The 22,964-nt window shown below is 37.0% G+C and overlaps 1 protein-coding gene across 3 annotated transcripts; it reads right to left on the bottom strand.

Moving 5' to 3' along the window:
- Positions 1-3,629: 3,629 nt before the first annotated feature.
- On the bottom strand, positions 3,630-22,709 carry PEX2 (peroxisomal biogenesis factor 2). Of its 3 annotated transcripts, none has more exons than XM_049853893.1 (4): positions 22,571-22,705; positions 7,867-7,979; positions 5,618-6,079; positions 3,630-3,927 (listed from the first exon to the last, which is right to left on the bottom strand). In XM_049853893.1, the coding sequence occupies exons 3-4, from the start codon at positions 6,060-6,062 to the stop codon at positions 3,824-3,826; spliced, it is 549 nt and encodes a 182-aa protein (XP_049709850.1). In that variant the 5' UTR covers positions 6,063-6,079; positions 7,867-7,979; positions 22,571-22,705; the 3' UTR covers positions 3,630-3,823. The 3 variants fall into 3 exon arrangements, with proteins under 3 accessions (XP_049709850.1, XP_049709849.1, XP_049709848.1); XM_049853892.1 differs by having other exon boundaries at positions 3,632-3,930; XM_049853891.1 differs by lacking the exon at positions 3,630-3,927 and having other exon boundaries at positions 4,808-6,077; positions 22,571-22,709.
- Between the last annotated feature and the right edge of the window lie 255 nt (positions 22,710-22,964).

Genomic DNA, 22,964 nt, shown 5'->3' with positions numbered 1-22,964 from the left:
TCCATGTGCACTTGAGAAAAAAATTTGTACTCTGCTGTTGTTGGGTGGAGTGTTCTGTATATGTCTAATAGGTCTAATTGATTGATAGTGCTGTTCAAGTCCTCTGTTTCCCAAGTGATAATCTGTCTGGTTGTTCTATCCATTTTTGAAAATGGGGTATTGAAGTCTCCAACTATTATTGTAAAAAAAAAAAGAACTGTGTATTTCTCCCTTCAATTCCATCAAGTTTTGCTTCATGTATTTTTGGGCTCTGTTGTTGAGTGTGTAGGAAGTGTTCTCTCCACTTCAATATTTTGGAAGAGTTTGAGATGATTGGTGTTAATTCCTTTTTAAACGTTTGGTAGAATTCAACAGTGCAGCCATCTGGTCCTGGCTTCCTATAAATGTTATAACTATAATGGATTAAATGTTTTATCAATATATGATGCCCTTCTTTGACTCTTTTAAGCTTTTTAGACTAAACTTTGATAAAAATACATCCATCCTTTTGGCTCTTATTTGCATGGAAAGCCTTTTTTCATCATCTTACTTTTAACTTCTTTGTGTCTTTGTATGTAAAGTGAGTCTCTTGTACACAGCATATAAAAACCAAACCAAACCCACTGCCATCAAGTCGATTCTGACTCATAGCGACCCTATAAAACCCACTGCTGTTGATTCCGATTCACAGCAACCCTACAGGACAGAGTAGAACTACCCCATAGAGTTTCCAAGGAGCGCCTGGTGGATTCAAACAGCCGACCTTTTAGTTAGCAGCTGTCATTCTTAACCATTATGCCACAAGGGCTTCCAGCAACCCACCAGGACAGAGTAGAATTGTCCCATAGGGTTCCCAAGGGGCAGCTGGTGGATTTGAACTGCCAACCTTTTGGTTCGCAGTTGAATGCTTAACCACTGCACCACCAGGGATCCACACAGCATATAGATGGATTTTTTAAATTCATAATGCCAATCTCTGCTTTTTAATTGGAGAGTTTAATCCATTTCCTTTTAAAGCATTAACTGATAAGGAAGAAATTATTTCTGCCATTTAGCTATTCGTTTTCTGTATGTTTCCTTTGCTTTATGTTTCTCAATTCCTCTATCGCTGCCTTTACATTTTTTAGTTGATTTTTTTATTTTCTTTTTTGTATATTTTTAAGTTATTTTCTTAGCAGTTATAATTAGAACTTAGTTTCAATAGTACACTCTGCTCCTACACATCTTCATTCCACCCCCTTTATAATAGTTACTGTCACAAATTACATGTTTACATTGTGTAACCATTATCATAGATTATTACTGTCTTATGCATTTGCCCTTTAAATCAAATACAAAATAGGAATTACAAACCAAAAATACGATAACACTGGGTTTTGTATTTACCTATGTAGTTACATTTACTAGTATTTTTCATTTGTTCACATGGCTTCAAATTCCAGTCTACTCTCTTCATTTCAGCCTCAAGAACGTCCTTTAGCATTTTTGTAGGGCAGGTTTATTAGTGACAAACTCACTTATCTTTTGTTTATATGGGAATATCTTAATTTCCCCTTCATTTCTGATGGTTTTGCTGAATACAGAATTCCAGGTTGAATTTGGGTTTTTTTTTTTTTTTTAGCACTTTAGATATGTCACCCCACTGTCTTCTGCTGAGAAATCAGCTGTTACTCTCATTGAAATCTCCTGTAGGTGACAAATTGTTTTTCTCTTGCTGCTTTCAAGGCTTAGTCTTTGGATTTCAGCAATCTGAGTATAATGCAGCTCTGTGTGGATCTCTGAGTTTATTTTGTTTGCAGTACATCGAGCTTCTTGTAGATTCATGTCTTTCATCAAATTTAGGAAGATTTTGGCCATTATTTCTTCAAATACTCCTTCCTTCTTCTCCATTGGAAACTCCATAATGCATATGTTGGTCTGTTTGATGGTGTCCCACATGTGCTTTTGGCTCTGTGTACTTTTACTTACATTTTTTTTCTGCTCCTCAAACTTAATAATTTCAATTGTCCTATGTCCAAGGTCACTGATTGTTTCTTCTGCCTGCCCAAATCTGCTACTGAATCCCTCTACTGCATTGTATTTGTATTTTTTAGCTCTAGAAGTTCTGCTTGGTTATGTTTTTAATTTCTTTTTATTGATATTCTCATTTTGTTCATACATCATTTTTCTGGTTCCCTTTATGTTTTTGTCCCCAGTTTCCTTTAGCTCTTTGAGCATATTTACGATAGTAGGTTTAAGTCTTTGTCTAGTAAGTCCAATGTCTGGGCTCCTCAGGGATGGTTTCTGTCATTTTTTTTGTTTGAATGGACCCTACTTTTCTGTTTATTTGTATGCTTCGTGACTATTATTATTATTTGTAGAAAACTGGATATTTGAATTTTTATAATGTGGTAACTCTGGATATCAGATTTTCCTCCTTCCTCAGGGTTTACTCTTCATGACTGAAGCCTTAGGTTGTGTTCAGTGTTTTGACAGACAGTTTCTTGACTGCCATGAGCTTGTAAAAATAGAAACAAACAAAAACCACCAAAATCACGTCTCCTAGTTTTTGCAGATTAGCTCTGTGCTGGGGTACTCCTTTAACACTTAGCCAGGCTGTTCATAATTCAGCTGTCAAGACTAATCCTGAGCTGGGCAGGGGTTGGAGCAAGGCCAAGTAAAAATGGCACAAGGCTTTTCTACCATTTTTACATTTGATTCAGCATTTGTTTGGGTGCTGTAAATCTATGACTGTTTGAACCAAGTTGATTCTGAAAGTTTGTTTTTCCACGTTTCTGTGGAAGGATGGGAATTTAGAGCTGTCTACTCCACAATTTTGCTGTATGAACCCAGGCACTGCTTTAAGAACTTTACATGCACTAAATATATAATCTTTACAAGATACAGATGTACAGACATTAAGCAAGTTGCCCAAGGTCACATGGCAAGTAAATGGCATATGTGAGATTTGAACCCTAGTAGAGTCCATGTCCCTTGCTGCCATGTATTCTGCTCAACCTCAGGGAGGGAAAACAAGAGCTAAAAAACAGATTGCTTCAAAGACAATCATTTGAACACCTCTATTTTTTATCGAATGTGGGCCTGCAGTGTGCACCTGAGCTTTTTATTTGATAAATTTTTTTGTAAAAATCAGTTTGAACTGAGTTTATATAATGGAAACTGAAAGGGTCCTAGTCACACCCTGAAAGATTTACCAAAGCATTATTTACAACAGACAGTGGTAACAACCTAAATGCACTATGATGGTGGATAATAAAACCCTGCTGTTGACAAGTCAATTCCAACTAATGGCAACCCCTTTTGTTACAGAGGAGAACTGGTTTTCTTGGCTGTAATGTTTATGGAAGCAGATTGTCACACCTTTCTACTGTGGCTCTGCTGAGTGGATACGACCCACCAATCTTTAGGTTAGTAGTTGAATGCAAAATCCTTGTGCTACCCAGGGACCTTATAGTTAAATAATAAAATGACAAGAATATCAATATGACGACCTATCATGCAGCCATTAAAAATATTTTTGAAAAACATGCTGAGTAAAATGCTATTTTTAAAAAATAACAAAGCTCTATGTTTATTATAACCATTTTGTAAATAAAAAATGTGCAAGAAAAAGACTGAAATGAAATACATCAGAACATGAATTGTGATGCTAACTGGATAAAAAAAAATGCAAATTTTAAATGATTTTTTCCTGGATTTTTGTAATTTTCTATAAAAGCCTTTTAGGATCAGAGGGGGAGAAAAAATGCAACCTTTTAAAGATCTGAGATATTCTTACCTACTAAAATACAAAACTCCTTGGTATTTTATTCAGAACTGAACATAAGTGAAATTTACAATCCATTCAACCACAGAATATAAACTCCATGAAGGAAATTTTTTCTTCTTTTACTATTTTATTTGCTGCTGTATCCCCAATGGCTACATCTGTATCTGGCATAGAAGTATCTGCTGAAAGAAAGGTGAACAGAAAAGTGAACAATTGCCAGTGTATTTCCTCTGTACTATATAGTTTATATTTCCTGCTAGATTTTCATTACATAAGAATTGGGTTTTTCAAAGTTTTCTAGTCAAGAGCTAAGACAAGTCAATGCTCAAGCTATAGTCTGACATAATTTTCAGAGTTTTAAAAAAATAATACAACTTACCGATACTGTTATTTCATCTATGTAAGTCAGTTGAAAGTAACAACCTTTGACCCTTCTATGACTGACTTTAACGCAATGTGAATTATTCTTGTTACCTTTTTCAAAGTCTAATATATTTCATATTTTGGTTTACTGTCAAAGCACAAAACTTGATATCTTATTTAAAAATAAGTATTATTATTCTGTTGAAGTTGCATAAATAGTCCAAATATTTTTCATATTATTTACAAAAGATGCATTTTTAAACTTTTAAGTGAAAAATACAGAAAAAAGGAGAAAAGTATACAGAATAATCTTGATATGTATTATTACGTTATTACTATGCTAAAGACTGCTGATGTTTTTCATAATACCAATCAATATGCTTGGTGAAAATGTAAGCTCTGAATCAAAGGCTAGAAGAAAGAGATCCTGTAAACAGTGTTCACCATATAACTTGTCCCCAGGAGTCTCCCTGCCTTACTTCTAAACTGCCTTAAGCAATTTTTGCTTGCTGAATATAAGAACTCAACTCTGAAGGGTCTAACAGCTGAGAACTGAACCCCTTACAAACTGGCTTCAGAGAAATGCTTAAAATTACAACTAGGGCATCAGATCTTCAGATTTAAAACGACAGAATCGTAACATTTTCAGATAATGATATTATAATGCCATCTCTGAAAACAAATGCACACTCATCCCACAGTTTTCAAAATCTTTTATTTTTAGAGTTCAACCTCTTTCCAGGAAGCAGCAAATTGAAGGAGCATTCTTAGTAGTCATCTGACAAAACTATCCGTTATTCTTGAAATTAAAAATTGAATGCAATGATTAAAAAAAAAAAAATAACATTTATATGATATATTTAGAATCGCGTGGTTTTCAGGGATTAGTATTTAGTCATGCCTGGAAAGGAACGGAAGACAGTGGCTTAGAAGCACACAGCCTCATAAAAGACATCTAAATAATATACTTAGGATGACTAATATGAAGGATTAAACATAATACATTTTTCCTCAGAGGAAACCATTTTAGTTTCTAAAGGGCATTCACTTCTGACATCTCAATTCCTGATTTCAGAGGCTGCAGACTCTGTACCTCTGTGCCACACTTAGGACAAGTAAAGTACGTGTCAAATAAGAAACTACTCTTAATACAGTAGTAACAGAAGATATGTTCACATCCTATGGTATGAGGCATGATGGGCCATTCTCCACATAAAGAACATTCTTTGCCACTGGTGGCTAAAGTATTATCACTCTTAGGAGCACCAGTAAGAGGAATACACCATGAAGATAACTTGGCTTTCAACTTTTGGATATTAATAAGTGGTAAGAGAAAAATCAGAAACTCAGCAAAACCATGCCAGAGAAGTTCCCTATTCATATACTCAAAGCCAACTTCACGCATGTTTTGGGGCTTGCAAAATACAGAACGAATGCCTAGGAGACGTTCTGTCAAAGTTGCAAACTTTCCTCTTTGAAGGAAAATCAAGAAATTAATCAACTCACCTAATTTCAAAAGTCCAATCACAATGTTCACACACTGCTTGATTTTCCAGAATGATGTTAAATGATGGTTTCGAAACAAATCATAGCATCGTTCTTCTAACCATCTCCCACCAATTGTACAAACTGCATACCAAAGCTTTTGATTTTTACTGGGTGGCTGATATCTCAGGTTTGGGAGAAAGTCATTTTTGTATTGCATATTTAAAATTGACTGCCCCACAGTGGCATTTTTGGAGTAGATGGTGAATCTCCACAAGAAAATCCACAAGGATGCTTTCATTTCTGGTTCAAAGCGAGCTAACAGTCCTGGTTTAAATCCATGAAAGCACTGAGTAAACTGGGACCAAACTAGTTGCTCCAGGGCCTTGTTCAGTTCAAGTGCATCCAGCTGACTTATTCTTAGCACTCTGTTTGTACTCTCTGTGTTCTCTTCTCTGGAAGCCATGTCTTCTCTGAAAGTCTCTAGGAAAATAATATAATTAGGGAATATCATCAAACAGTTACAATCTTGTACTATCTCCTCAGCTTGTATTTGGAAAACTATGACACACAAATTATATAGGACTTAAAAGAACGGCCTTTCAGTAGTATGAAAATATAAAATAGAAGTAAACAATGGAACTTCTTTTTTTTTGGTCCTCTTCATCAAAGGAACAACAGGTTTTTGGTTAAGTGCTATGGCTGCGAACCAAAAGGTCAGCAGTTTGAATCCACCAGGTGCTCCTTGGAAACTCTATGGGGCAGTTCTACTCTATCCTACAGGGTCACTATGAGTCGGAATCAACTCGATGGCAATGGGTTTTTGGTTTTTTGGAAGTAATACTCATTGGTCAGATATTCTAAGAGGGAGATAATAAAATCCTGAAGATAACGATGAGGCTCAGTAATGATTCATGGAGAAACATAGGACTTAATACAATGAACACTGCAATGAATAATAAGTCAAGACCTCAGTTTAATTTCAAGCACTTCCACTGACTTTGGAAACCCTGGTGGCATAGTGGTTAAGAGCTATGGCTGTTAACTAAAAGGTCGGCAGTTCAAATCCACCAGGCACTCCTTGGCAACTCTAGGGGGGCAGTTCTACTCTGGCCTATAGTGTTGCTGTGAGTCAGAACTGACTGGATGGCAAAGAGTTTTGGTTTTTGGTTACTATTGACTTCAAAGGTACATTTTTCAACAAGTCATTTAATCTTTCTCAAATATGTATTATATGTACAAGGGAAGTTAGAAAGAAAGATAAATGAGCAATATATGTTTATTATTCCATCCTAATATTGCAAAAAATAAACATTACTAAATCCTAGCATGAAGCAACATGAATACAGAAATGTCAATATTAAGATACTAAAAAAGTATACATTATAAGTGCTCTAGGAAAAGAAAACTATGATGTAAAAGTATATACAAAGACAACTTCACATATCCACTAAGAAAGACAAATAGGTACTGAAGGGAAAAGTCTCTTTAAAAGGAAATATAAAAAGCCAATTAATGATTAGGTAGGCATGACTGATTCAAAAAAAAAAAAATTATTAAATGCCTGTAGGGTTGCTATGAAACAGAAATGACTCGACAGCAATGGGTTTTTTATTATGTGCAAGCTGATGTGATTAAAATACTCAGTTGTAGCCGTTGTCAAGGAGTTTACAGACCAGCTTAGATATGTAAAATAGCATTAATGAACTGGTAAATTCAAACTGTGACAATAAGCATGTTTAAAGTGAATTTCTAAGATGGGCCCTCAACACACCAAGCTTGGTCATGACTTCTAGGCCTTCAAAAGGCCCTGCACACTAATGGGAAGAACACAGAATTACAGAGGGAGTCAGGAGATTCTGCTGAAACTCACTTGCCACTAACCAGCTGTGGGATCCTGTTTGAGTCATTTAACCTACTGCTGCTTTGATTTCTCATAAAACAAAGGGCTGGAGACAAAATGACCTCTAAAGTTCTTTCAAATCCTATTAAGATTTTTTTATGAAAAACATATTAAATCCAATTTGTTAGAAGTTAAAAGGACTGAAAGATGGGTTCTGAGATAAAGCTGTACTTGAAACTGTGATTATCTTTGACAAAGATGTTTTCATGATTGAGTAGCAGAACACTATATGATTACCAAACTCAAGTATATGAAACAAAATGACTATTGAATGACAGGTCATTTAGGGATATTTCCACTCAAACCAGGTATATGAGAGAAATGCTTCTCACCCATGAATGTCAACCACTTTCTGGGGAGATCTCACCTTTTTCCCCTTCCTGCAGCTCCCTCAAGACTTGATATCCTATAGTTATAGCAAAGGGGATTTTTGCCGCAGCAAGTTCCTCTGTGAAATCCTTGTGTCATACTTTCCAGGAGCTACAGGAAAGAAAGGAGTTAGAAGGAGTGAGCTCGAGTTCTATTTCCTCACTCTACATATCTAATCAATTCCCAAGTTCTACTGATTTTTTGTCATAAATATTTTTTAATCCATTTCTTTCTATTCTTCCCTCCCAAGCCTTTTCCCAAATTCAAGCTGTTCTCATCTCTACCCTGGATTACATCTAATTGGTCTCTCTATCTTACCCTTTGTCTCCTCCAGTGCATTCCCCATCCAGCAATCATTCTAGAACACAAACCTCCCCATATCCATCTCTAGCTTGCTTTCGTTCCCAATGCTTCAGCATTCTAGTGTCCCCTTCTCTGGTTCACTCGTGGACATTTACTGTCTATTCCCTTCACCTGGAAAAGTTTTTTTCCTATTCTTAAAAAAAACACTTTGCAAGTTTTAAAGTTTTAAGTTAGAGTGCCTCCTGACTCTCCAAATTTGCATTAGCTGTCTCTTCTAGTTGTTCCCTTAACACTCCGTTCTTCCCCTTTCTTGACCTTTACACAACATACTTAAACTGCTGTTTAAAACTGTCTGTTTCTTCCACTAATGGATAAGCCTGTTGCAAAGAACACTCAAATCTTTTAACAGTTGAATATTAGCAACTAGTGCAGTGCCTGGTATACAGGAGGCATTCTACAAGTACTAAATGAATTGACAGAGGAAGAAATGAATAGGATGAAAGTCTGGGGTAGGTAAGGGGTAGAAAATACAAATTCTGGTCCATTAACCTTTGAAACTATTTAAAATTATCATATCCAGAACATTATTCCTTTTCATACGCTTGTTGTATATCTGCTATTTACCCCAGTTAGTGTGTTAGGGCTAATGATATAATGGAAGATCAGACACAGTCTCAAACCTCACTGAACCTATAATCTAGTGGGGCTGGGAGGAGGAAACAGGAAATTATAATAAGGTGTGATAAGTGATATGCAAGGGGAAATTCAGAATGCTATGCTTACAACTAGACCTCAGAAGGTCAGAGAAGGCTTGGAGAAGGCAGTATCTAAGCAGCCAACTGAGGGATTAGCAATGCCAGCCTGGTAAAGGAAGGTAAAACTAATTGCAAGCACAGGGAATAAAAGGTGCCAAGGACTGGAAATGCAAAGACAAGAGATAAAGCTTGAAAGGAAAGCAGGAGACAAATCCTAAAGGCCCTCAAAGCCAAGCTGAGGTTGGGTTTTATCATGAGGGTAATGGGAAGCTACTGAATGGTTGTAGCAAAGAACAAGTATGATCAGATTTGCATTTTAGACAGCTAGCTCTGGCCACAATGAGAACAGATTAGAGGCTGAAAGACTGGGGGCATAGAAACAAGTTAGTAAGTTGCTAAAATAATCAAGGGAAGAACCAATGATGATCTAAATTAGAAAGGTGGCAGCTGGGGTAGAGGAAAACAGGTAGCTTTGGAAGCTATAAGGTGGTAAAATTGACATGACTTGGTGAGAAAGAACCCAAGAATAACTGACTTGAGTAACTGGGTAGATGTTGGTCCAGTTCTCTGAAGTAGAAATTACATAAGAAGACACAGATTTGAAAGGAAAGGTAATATACTCAATTTTAGATATCTGGGGCTCCTCTTAGACATGTTAAGTGGAGAAGTTCAGGAGGCAGTTATGTGAATGTGGGCGATAAAATTTCAGTGGGTATTTTACTTATAACTCTGAGGTCCTTCAAGTAGTAGTAATTTATTTTAAATCTCATTGTTCTATTTAATGCTACAGTCGGTAAGGTAGTAATCTAAACAAGATAGGCAGATCTTGTACAACATATTCAACTTTCTTTGAAACAACAGAATCTTAGTTTCATAGTTTTCATACCAGCTACTATGACATTTCATTGCTCAAGTTCACTGATATTACTATATCTTTGGGCTTTCAATCTCTCTATGCTTTGGTCTTCAATATCACAGTTGTACAGTTTCACTGTTCTAGTCCAGTGGTTTTCAAACTTGAGTGTTTATCAGAATCACCTGGAGGACTTGTTAGAACAGATTGCTAGGCTTCAACCCCAGAGTTTATGATTCAGTAGGTCTGGAGTATGGGCCAAGATAATAAATTCCCTGATGTTAATGATGCTGGGGGATCACATTTTATGAACAACTGGGCTAGTCTTTTCACAGCAAAAGTCATGATATATTTTTTTGCATACTGGTACCACCAGTACCAATGTTGCAAGCCATTTCTCTACTCATTTCTGGTTAGTTCTCAACCCTCTGTCTACAGAAGCTGTTACAAATCTTTTACTCACTCAGGCTTTCCCTTTCTTCTATCAAGTAATCCTTATAAGATTAGAGACCATTCATTGATTCCACAAACTTTTACGACCATTAATACATCCTTGCTCTGCTAGGTGCTTATGATGCAGAGATAAAGACAACTCTTGCCTCTCACTTAAGGGACCAAACCAACGTCTAGCAAGGGAGGCAGGCACACACACGGACAACTAGGATAAAAACAGAGGCATATGATAGTTCAGGTTCTCAATAAAATTTCAAAGCTATCACAACAGAAAAAGAGCTAAAAATATTAGAGTTCACACAAAATTAATGAATGAAACGATTTTTATTTTTCTCACTTTTTTTCTGCAGTTCACCAACAGTAGTTTGCATCATTTATATAATTAAGAAAAACACTAAAACATTATTTAAAAAACTTTATAAGCCAACCAAAATCTACAAAATTATTTGTCCATGCTTATCCCATCATCACTTTGTTACCTCATTATTATCCCTGGGATAAATTACAAACTTCTCAGACCAAAATAGCTCAATCCTGTCTCCATCTCTGCAGCTGTATTCCCCAATGGAGCCTTTAATTCCAGACCATCTTTCAGTCCTGCCTCTGTACTTTTTCTTACGTACCTAAAATACCTTCCCTGACAGCTATTCTTTCCTACTTCTCCAAACTATCTGTCCTTCACATTCCAATTCAAGTTCAACATTCTCCATGAAACCTTTCTAACTATCCCCAGTTTCAATTGATTATTACCATTTCTGAACTATGACAACAAATGTCTGTTCCATTCACTTGAGCCCTCTAAGATTTGTACTGTGATTTCACAGCCAAAGGAACACATCTTCTTTCCCTAATTTGACTGTAAGCTACTTAAGGGGAAAGCACCCTAACTTATGCTTATTTTCAAAGTACCTGCCACCTACAAAGTGACTTTGATTCCTAGCTATTTTCCTCAAACAAAATCCTACAATCATTCAGGGTGTATGGGAACATGGTATATGTAACTTTTCTACTGTATCAATGCCTACAACTCTGCATCTTGCCCAGATTTCATATTTTGTGGTCAGCAAGATAAGGGAAACACTCTTTTATTGTCAAATCATCCTCGAATAGCTCTTAAGAGGGACTGACCATAATGCATACCGGTATAAGTCAACATTTCAGTCACGCCACAACCCTGTATTTGACTCGGTAAGATTTCTATTTTTTTCAATTAAGCACCAGATGAAACTGAAATATTTGGCTTGCATCAGAGGGCCAGTTGTGCCAATTTATACTGGGTAAGAGTTCAACTACTAGTCCAAAAGTTGGTGGTTTGAACTCACCCAGAGGCGCCTAAGACAGCCTGGTGATTTGCTTCTTAAAAGCCACCACCTTGAAAATCCTATGGAGCAGTTCTACTCTGTGCACATGTGGCTGCCATGAATCAGAACTGACCTGACGGCAACTAGCAACAACAAACACTAGAATCACAATCAGTTCCAGAATAGTGGGCTGATAAATATCTCATTAATCTTATGACTCTAAAATTTACCACAAAGACGAACTCATAGCGGCTGCTCACTGTCTGTCGAAAAAAACTCATTGCCATCAAGTCCTTTTTGACTCATAGCAACCCTATAGCACAGAGCAGAACTGCCACATGTGGTTTCCAAAGCTATAAATTTTTATGGGAGACTGCCACATCTTTGTCCCGCAGAGCAGGTGGTAGGTTTGAACCATCAATCTTTCAGTTTGGTTGGCAGCCAAGGGCATAACCACTGCGCCACCAGGGCTCTACAATGTTGTTTGCTGAACTTACACACAAAGGAATAGGAGTTTGGGAGCCAAAAAAAAATGCTGACTGACTACCATGTGAAAACATCCAGATGAACTGAATGATGAGGGTAGGTGTCTCTTCTTCAGGTTCCTTACTCATATTTAATGGTAAGTTAAGAGCTCAGTTGCTAACCAAAAGGTCGGCAGTTCCAACCCATTGTCATTCCTTGGAAACCCTATGGGGGCAGTTCTGTTCCGTTCTATATGGTTGCTATGAGTTAGAATCAACTCGATGGCCACGGATTTTTTTTGGTCAGAGGTAGTGGTTTCTCAGAGGAATCATCTATTTCAAATCCCAGGTTTCTGGCAAAATCATACTTAGGAGCATTTAGTAAAGGGAGGAATTTTTAATGGCTGCCAAGAAAGAAGGCTTAACACAGTCTCTAACCAATCCCGTATTTAACAATCCTTATTATCAAAAAATTCTTTCTTATCCCTTCTGTTACAGTTTAACATTTTTTTCTTTCCTCTTATTCTCCCCCGGCCAGGCCTCAGTGTATATTAAGAACATCTGGGCTCGCTCTCTTCCCTACATAAGACCAAAAGACCATTATTAAACTGCTCTTCAGCTCTTGCTTCTGCAGATGAACAACTTGCTTCTCTCTTTTTTAGTTTTTATTTTTCCAACATTTTAATCATCTTTGTGGAAACACAGGACAGACACTGTCCATCACACACCATAGAGTTCATTAAAATGGAAGACCTCTCCTGTGTTCTACATTCCTAATTAGGCAACTGTGATGGAGTCAAAAAGCCAACTTAGAATAAGACAGGCCTGCGTTCAAGTTTCAGCTTTGTTGCTTACTTGTGATGTAACCTTAAGAAAGTCATTAGCCTTAGGTTCCTCTTCTTTTTTTTTAATAAAATTTTATTATGTTTTTGGTGACAATTTACATAGCAAACTAAGTTCCCATTCAACAATTTCTACACAAACTGTTCAGTGACATTGATTATATTCTTCACAATGTGTTAACATTCTCATTATTTCTGTTCTGGTTGTTCAGTTTCCAGTGATCTAATTTTCCTGTCCCCCTTATCTTCTCCTATTTGCTTTTAAGTAATTGTTGACCATTTGGTCTCATATAGATGATTTTTTTAAAGGAAAGCAGTACTGAAGAGTGATATTTTTTATTTTGTGAGCTAATCTATGTCTAGAGCCAAGGGAGAAGAGTGGTTAAGAGCTCAGGTAGCTAACCAAAAGGCTGGCACAGTTCGAATCCACCAGCCACTCCTTGGAAACCCTATGGGGCAGTTCTACTCTGTCCCATAGGGTTGCTATGAGTCGGAATCGACTCGATGGCACAGAGCAACAACAAAAGCATCTATTGTTTAGCTAAAAGGTGACCTCAGGACATAGTTTCAGTTCAAGGCTTGAAGAGCATCTCAGGGCAATAGTCTCAGGGACTCTGCTAGTCTCAACTGGTCCACTAAGTCTAGACTTCTTAAAGAACTTGAGTTCTGTTCCTTATTTTTCTCCCATTCTATCCAGATCCATCTATTGTGGCCCAAATCAGAATGAACGGAATTGGTAACTGGGCACCAGCTAGTTCTGGTCTCAGAGTAGTCTCGTAGAATAGTTTCTTCTTTGAGTCCTGGGTTTCCTTCTCTTTTGCTCCAGACTCCAGACAAGTAGGGACCAACAGTCATATCTTAGATGGCTGCTTGCAAGCTTTTAAGATCCCAGATGCTACTCACCAAACTAGTATGTAGAACATTATCTTTATGAACTATGTTATGTCAACTGACCGAGTTGTTCCTTAAGACCATGGTCATAAGCCTTCAAACTCTGAAAACCAATCCCGTGAGGTGCTTGGTTATATCTGAAAAGTATCTGTAACTGTGCTCCCTATGTGCTTCATTGTATATATGAATATGTGTGCCCGCACACACATATATACATATATATGTATACATACATATACACACATACATACCTACAAAATGTGTCTATACACATTCACACATATATATATATATTCACACACGTATTTTCTGGTTGTTGTTGCCATCAGATTCCTCTTCTAAAACGTGGAAATAACAGCTACCTCACAGCTTGCTGAGATTAAACTAGATAACATTATGAACTGTACGGCAGTATTATTATCACATTATTGCAGCTCTGGCTAGGGAATGGACATTAGGAAAAAAGTCTTCAAGTTGATTTGGCAAATCTCATTTCAAAAGACTGAAATCTTCATTATTACTCATATTAATACCTCAATCAACCTCACTGTGCTAATTTTTCCCCCCTTAGGAAATACTGACCACATCATTAAAATATAATTGTGGCAGTTAAACACTGACCATGATGTTACCATTAGGTGTGCATGTGTAGGGGCCAAGGAGGAGTGTGACAGACACACAATTAAATGGAACTCATCACATTCAATCTGTATCTTGTCTGAAAGGAAATGATGCAATAAGGATTCTGAAAGAATAAGGATGGGATCCAGCATGACCAGCTCCCTTGGTTACTAAACACCCATCAACATGATTGCTGTACCTGTTACCTGGAAGTAAAGAAACCTCAGAACACACACTGATAATGTCAGACTCTAGGGTGCTTAGTTGCACAGGGCATGGTACAGTCTAAGACAAGGATCCAGCCTTGGGTTCATCACAACATACAACATTGAGTTCCTCCAACCTCATGGTTCTTTCTCCTCTCCCTTGCCTCCCCCATTCCTTTTTTGGTAGGCAGTTATCCTAGGACACTGGCTTTAGAGAATGACACTGTCCAGGAACAGGAGACACTGATGAGAAACCTGAATAATTAGAAGCTCAAGAAATCAGATTATGGAATCCCTTTCCTTCCATTGCTGTATAATACTTTCTTCCCCATAGTAGGTGTGATGCACAGCAAAATTCCATAAATGCCTTTAAATCACACAAAATTATTCTCAGTATAATATATGCAGTTTGTGTTTTAGTGAATTCTAATTCTCTAACATATGGTTTCTAAATCATTTACCTAATATTTATTGAGCATCTACCAAATGCCAGGCATTCTCCTAGGTACCAGGGGTTCAGCCTAAATATTTCTCAATTAAATTCCTTTTATTCAAGCATTTTTAAAGAAATAAGGTATTACTGTTGTCAAGACTGGGTACTAATCTCTGTAGCAAAGAATGGATACCAAAATGTGAAAACGCTGTATTTAAAGAATCAAGAGAAAAATGCTATTTAGGAAAGGGAATGGGTTGTGTAAAAGCAAAAACATGCTTAAGTGTATGGCTGTGGTCCATCTGAGAGATCTAGTGTTGGGTTCCAGTATGACCTGCTCCCTTGGTTGTTTAACCCTTATCAATATGCTGTGCCTATTATCTGGAAGCAAGGCACAAATCATCTGCTACCACCAGAACAAAGCAGGCTGGTAGGAGAGACTAGCTGAAGAGTCAACTGGGGCCCATTGTATAAAGACTTTGTGTTAAGGAACATCTGCTGATTTTGTAGGTAGGAATAATCACTGAAGAGAAGAATCATACTATGGAATATAAATTTTAAAAGATTAATATGATAGCAGAGTTCACTAAGACTGAAGAAGAGGAAAACTGCAGTTTAGGAAGAACAGTTATAGGACTGCTCTAACAAATAAAAAAATGAGGGATCTTAAATAAAACATTAACTTTCTGAAAAAGTCAATGTAATTTAACTTGCTTTATTAAAAATTATGACAGTCTAAAAGACTATGTATGTCCTCACATTTTAGAAACAAAAACTCCCACCTCCTCTGGTAAACTAGCACTATCTTGACTTCTATTACACTAATTGCCAACAGCCATAACCAACTGTTGGTCAGTCTATTTCTACTTTCAAGAATTCAAATTCTTTAACAATCAGCATTCTTGCAGATTAGTATCTAGCCTCACAAATACAGGCTCAAACTTGAATAGCTAATATATATATACATGTATGTACATAAACACACACATAGACACACAGGTTTACCTTTTTTTTTAAGCTGGAATTGTTTTATTAACACAACATAATCAGATTAAATTCATTTTTTTCAGAATGCCAAAAACAGGCAATATTTTTCCTATTCTACCAGAATTCCTATTCTTTTAATGCACAATCCTACCACCCTCTCCTTCCCCATCCCATTCCCAAGCTATATGCACTAACTTTAAGATTCCAAAAGCTTAACCCAAGGGAAACATTTATTGGCCATGCAAAGAGATGTACAAATATAATTAAAAGTATAATCGGTACTAAATAATATTAGTATCTAGTGAAGGATACTACTATATTAAGGATATGTGAAAAGGACGCTTAAGGCAAAATCAAGACCAGATAAAAACTACAGCATCTACTAGGGTTAGTGTGATTAACTTGTCACATAAATATGTTTAAGACAAAATGATCTAGCACTAAAAACTATTTAAAAGGTCTCCTGCTGACATTTTATCACTAGATATGTCACAGTGCTTTTCTTTCACAGAAAAAAAAAAAAACAAACTGGAAATTCACTTAATAAGAGCATCCATATATAACCTCACTCCTTAAATAGTTCATGCTTTCCTTACTTGCTTTTCATACTCCAAAATAAAAAATTTGTCATCTATATCACCTTACCAAAACCAAAACAAATTACCTTATCTCACTAAGGAGGGAGAAATTTTTGAGGATGTACTTTAGAGCTTTTATTGAATATAGCACAAATTACAAATGAATATATTTTATTTAAAACCATGTTATTGACAGAAATCTATCAATAATAATGTGGGTATTGTCAAGGGCCTGTCAATATTAATGTAATTATGATTACAGGGATATCATGGATTTTAGCTATAATACCAAGTAACATCTCCTACATTGCTGCTATCAATACACACATTATTATTGACCTGTTCCAAGACTCTCAGTACTAGATGTATTACCATCAGGCATATTTGTCAATGCATCCTGCCCACAAAAATTCTCCATTTAAATTTACAGTCCTGTAAACTTTGTCAGCAGAAACATGTGATTCCACTCTAAGGTATCATACCCACCCACCCACCAGCCCCCTCCCACTCACTAGACTACTCTTTTCCAGCTCCACAATAATCAACTAATTTTTAGTATGACGATGTTGCTGCCACACTATCCAAAGTGTTCTAATAATCAAAGTGGGTGAAACCATATATTCCTCTTTCCCTTTAGGTTTTCGAAATATTTAAACTTACTGTTCATATTATGAATAAAGTTCCACGACTGGACATCTTAGGCTTTGAGCCTAAATCCTACTATTTTACTTCGTTTGTGTACTTTGATAGATTTACTGTCCATTGTATTGAAATCAATACTAATAAATGAGACATGCATCAAAGAGGGATTTAACAGGACACTGATTCCCAGAACACATTTCAAAATAGGTAGAAGAGAACACGCTATGGCTGAGACCATTAGAACACTGTGACCTCTGGCATTGTGAACAGACTAGAAATCAACATCTGTAAGTTCAAATCCACTTCTGCCACAGACTTGCTAAGTGACTTGTCACTACCCTTTTGCTCCTCTCTTTATCATATATAAACTATGTTTCAATGGTGTATAGATATCTGATGTTACAAATATCAATTGTGCTCATCTGGATACAGCCAAGATGCGCAGAATTTTAAAACTGTGTTACGGACACTAGATCTCTAAATTACTCTTAACTTCAATGCAATTTTCATAAAAACCCAATTTGGATTTTTCTTTTTAGGAGTGGTGGGTACACGGCAAAATATTTCTAAAATATATCTGAAAGATAAACTTCAAAACTGCATAAAATTCTTAAAAAGATAAGTAACTTGTCCTAGCAGAGAGGAACACTTTTTTTTTTTTAATTTTATTTCAATGAAGAAGAGAACTCAATGCAAATGCTAAAATTTCCAAGATTCTAATTAGTCTTACACAATTGAGTGCTTTATTTATGGTATCTTTAGCCAAGTACCTAAAACTAATACTTTTTTTAAACCTTAAAACAGATTTCCAATACCTTGGCCTAGACTCACAAATCCATTTTTTAAGAGAAAAGCATGGCTCTCATAAACTTTCCTTTCAGAAGGCTGATATTCCTGAGTCTTTAACAGGCAAAGAATATTGTAACAATAAAGAGCAGATGTTTGAGTGAATATAGGGGGGCGGGGGGAGGAGAGCCAAGTTGGTTTTTGTTAGTTAGTTTTGTATTCTAGCCTAGGCTCACCTGAGGCCGTAAGACTCTGGACGAGTCTTTTTACCACACTACACTCTTCGTCATCAGTTTAAAAAAAATTTTTTAAAAAAAGGAACTGTAAAAAATCTACCAATCTAGAATCCTTCTTAAGAACCGTTATAGGAAAAAAAAAATCCATTTCAAACTGCAGAAATTGTTGAACGTACATTTGGAAAAGGCTAAGGAAAGCAAAGAAAGTAAAACAGAACACGTGAGACAGAGACAGACTTCACAGATAGTGTGCAGAATTATCATAGCATTAAGGAAGACAATCCTAACTTTTCACTTTACAACAATAGCTAACACACTTATTTACCAGGTTTTGAGCACTAACAAGCTACTACCAAGCTAAGTGCCATGTGTAAACTTAAATGTTAAATCACTTAACCCTTACAATACAATGTGAGGGGTATTTTTATTATTTCCATTTTACAAACAAGGAAACTGAAGCACAGAGAGATTAGATGATTGTGTGAGGTCGCACAGCTAGAAGGAATAGAGCCGTGCTCTGAACTAGGATCTTATACGGATTAGGTGATGATGGGCCTAACAGGTAAACACAAACAATTTAGGGTGGCACCACAGGACAAGCATAAGGCACTATTTTAAGAGGCTAACTACTAACAGGTTAAGAGTAAGCATGAACTACAGCAAAAATTCCAGTTCAAGGATGAATGAACAAGAGCCATATGAAACGTGAGAGGCACACTAGATGATTAAACGCTCTGTAAATTTAGAAAAGGGCTTTAGAATCTAATTGTCTAAGAAGAGAATTCTAAATGACTTGAAAACTACTGAACACACGTTTAATTGCACATTTTATGGAACCTGAGAGATTGCAGAAATATCCACAAAGGTACAAAGAAGTATTAGCAACAGCACAGGAGGAACTACCATGTGATTATGTATTAATTATGCACCAAGGGCAATATATTTTCTTTACATTCTTTATCTCATTTAATCCTCATAACACAGTATTATCACCTCCATTTTAAGAAGACAAAAATTAAGGCTTGAGAAGGTTAACGGCCTATTTAAGGTCAAGTTGGCAATTAGTAAATTTCTAGTTAACACTAGAGAAATTGTGGAACACACAAAAGGAAGTTAGTAGTATGGGTATTCAGTAAATTTGGATCAAATTTAATCTCGCAGAGCTCAAAGCAAATTATTTTCCCTCAAGGCCATTCAAAAGACCAGACTGCCAGTCAAGTTCTGAGGACTATACATGGGGAAAGAAATTAAAGGCCTGTGGTAAAGTTGCCTGTGTTGCCTGAGAGCATCTCATCTCCATTCTCTTCTCCCCCTCTATACATGAGATCAGTGGACCACTCAAAGGAATTGAATGTCAAATCTGAACAAAGGGAATATTTAGGTGAAAAAATGAGACATGAACGTTCATTTAAACACATACTATGTGAGTGGTAGAGGCAATGCCAACTCATTCACGTGCCACTGGCAAGGGAGTGGTTAGGCATGATCAAAACAGAACTGACTCTAGAGCTTTCTTTTTGTTTTAATAGTAACAAGAAAGAAAAGAACTTGGATGAAATTTTATTAGCTGGCAGGTGAGAAAGGAGAGCTCTAATAAAAAGAAAAAAAATAAGTAAAAAGCAATATAGATTTTGATTGTAAATGCAAATAGTTTGGCAAGAGGATTAGCACTCTATACAGGTGAACACAGGATAGTAAACATCATCTTCCCTCCACTTCCATGTACAGAAATTACAGGGTTGGGTTTAAGAGAGCTGTGCTAGGAAAAAAAAAAAAAAAAGGATTATACAGATGGGGAAAATGGAGTCTTCCTGAGCTTTTCTCCTATGGTTCCATGCATATTCCAAAGGAATGGAAGGACAAGAAATGTTTGGAAACTGCTGTCACTTCACAGGAAAGATACAAAAGGAACATTCTGATTTGCTTCTAGGTTGTCCAACCCAGGTCACTGGGAAGGGAAAAAAAAGTAATTCACAGCAGTTTTGTCCAGCGATAAAGATTGTGCAAATGACACACATTTTTTTTGTGCTATAGTAACCTGAGCATGGTAGATGGAGTGCAAGAGGGAAAAAAACTAAAATTACCTGATGCTCTGAGGAAAACATCAGGTTAGGAATTACACCTTTACTATCAATGTGATGTTGGGCAAGCCAGCTAACATCTTAAAGTTCAGCTACTGAATCTATAAAATGGGAAATGCATGCCCTCTGTATTGCAAGGATTAGGATGACCACTAAATGTAAGCAAAAAATTTTATGGCTACAATAAAAGGGTATGAATAAAAAAAAAAAAGGTATGGAGAGGAAAATTATGATTCTTACAATAAAGGAATTACATCTGAAATTTATATTTATAAACAAATGGGATTAAATATGGACATGTCTGTGGCTTTTAAGAATAAAATATCTCTTATTTAAAATTATAATATTTAAATAAATTCAAGTTGAATACAAATGAATAATTACCCTAAAAAACAGAATTTTAATGCTAGAAAGAAATTTATATCATCTAGTCTAAGATATAAATTTAATTTTCTTAAGGGGACCCTGTTACATAAGCAGAACGCAAAATAGTTGCTCTTGTTAAAATACAGCTGGAGGTCCTGCTTGCTCTGTCTCTTCTCTGCTCGGTTCTAGGACTTTTCTACAGAATTTCTCCTCTGGATTGAGCACTATCTCTGATTTTTAAAAATGAAAAGAATAAGGACAAGAGATAGAGTTGGTCAAAGGCAACTCAGAACCAGGACTAGAACCCAATTCTCTTGACTTAGTCTAGCATTCTCTCTCCTGTATTTTCTTTTTTCCTTTCTTTTCAGGGAAAATATATAGGGGTGGGCGGTTCTTCTTATTGGCTTTGTAAGTAATTCCTCTATTTCTCTTTTTTCAAATCTTACAGCTCAAGATCATCAAACTCTAACCTTTTTTGATAAAGGTAATTAATAATACCAACAAGATAGGCTTTAAAAAAAAAAGTCAAAAGTCAGCCACCCAAGTTCATTCTATTTAGGTTTAACTAAAGCTGACATAGTGGGGGAAGGTGTTTAGACTACAAAACTATGGAGTAAAAGGAGCTTCGGTCTCTGTCATTGCTCAAAACTGTCAAGAGACATTATACAAGAATACCAGAACATGTTAAACTTGCATGTTTAACAGCTTGGTCTCATTCTGCAAAAACCCCTTTCACTAAATGTTGGATGTTTGAGAAATAAGACCTAAATAAATAATTAGATAAACAAACTAAGACTACGGTCCTAGAAGAAAAATGCCAGGGATCCCAGCAGACATTGAACCAGCATTAGAACATAAGGGGTAAGGTAAAAATGCTGAAACTGAAAACAGAGATTCACAAAGAAAAATGCCAGACTGAAAAGAAACACAGTGGCAAAGACTTCCCTAAGCAATCCTGCCATATTCTCAACGTTTTCATTTTTTTAGTTAGAATATTCTTTACCTTGCTCCTGTTTGGTCTCTTTAGCTTAATGAGAAGTAACCTGTATCCTATCAGTTTTGTGCCTTTCCCCACACCTCTTCACGTTGGGAAAAATAAGGATACAACAGGGGTGGTTAGGAATGCAAAGAAGTCAACTGCGTACGCTCTGGCTCTAGGCCACCAATTTCTACCCGACTTGAGGTAGTCTCTGCCACAAACCCTTTGAAGACGTCAGTTTTGTATACACTCGCTTAATGAGAACCCCAATGAACAGCAAAGGGGCATCTCCTGTGGGGAAATACCTAGTGGTATGGGCAAAAATTGTTTCAAGATTCTGAATCACATTCTCAGATTTCTTATCAGAAAACAATGCTAACTATACATTATAAACTCACTGCAAGCAATTTTATAAGAATATTCTCAATAGCTTTCCCCCCATAAAAAAACTGAATAGGCTTTCAAAAATGTTGGAAACTTAAACACACTTGATTTTTGTCCCAAATATAACACTTTATGTGAACCTTCGGAGAGTCATATTTGAATCCTACACAACCCTTACTAAAGCAGTTTGTAAGAGGTAAACCTCTTCACGACCACCAAGGGCGGGAGAAAAGATTTCTAAAGCTTGTGTCAGGAAAGCCACTTGGTGAAATGCAAAGGGACTCCATTCCAGCTGGTTTTTGTTTCTTTGTTTTTTCAAAGCCGCGATCCTAAGAAAATTTTTAGGAACTTAAGTTTGCTTCACTGACGAGACTTTGATGTGCCTCTTCCTTTAAGTCAGGAAATCAATAATCGGGGAAACTCAAGAAAAGGACGACAAAGTCCAAGACAGCGGCCCTGGACTGGCCTTGGGACGCCACGACCTCCCAGCTGTAAGCAAGACCTCAGGTTTGCACTCCGGCTCTTTCGGGCGGACACTGACCTTAGGAGTCTGCGAAACGCCCACGGTCCACGTAACTTTTTCTGAAACATACTCTGGAAACCTTTGCTTTTCCTAGCAAAACCTGGATTACACAAGCTTCCGGCACCCGCGGGCTTCCGGAACGACGCAGGACCCGGAAGTGGCTGACAAAAGGGGAAATTAAACCAACGAGAACTGGGCTTTAGCGTGCTGCGGAAGGCCGGGGAGGGCCCAGCAACAGCGAACACAGACGAAGAGGGCCGAAGAGCCGAAGAGCCGAAGAGCCGAAGTACCGAAGAGCCGAAGAGGACACCGCGCTCGTGCTGATTGGTCGGCCGGTCGCCCAAGGTAAGGCTTATCTGATTGGCAGGAAAGTCGCGAACCGGTCAGCCCCGGGTCGAGGGCCGCGCGTGAA

The sequence above is a fragment of the Elephas maximus genome, chromosome 15 (genome assembly GCF_024166365.1).
Source record: "Elephas maximus indicus isolate mEleMax1 chromosome 15, mEleMax1 primary haplotype, whole genome shotgun sequence".
NCBI classification, from domain to species: Eukaryota; Metazoa; Chordata; class Mammalia; order Proboscidea; family Elephantidae; genus Elephas; species Elephas maximus.
This window is presented reverse-complemented; position numbering and strand designations above follow the sequence as displayed.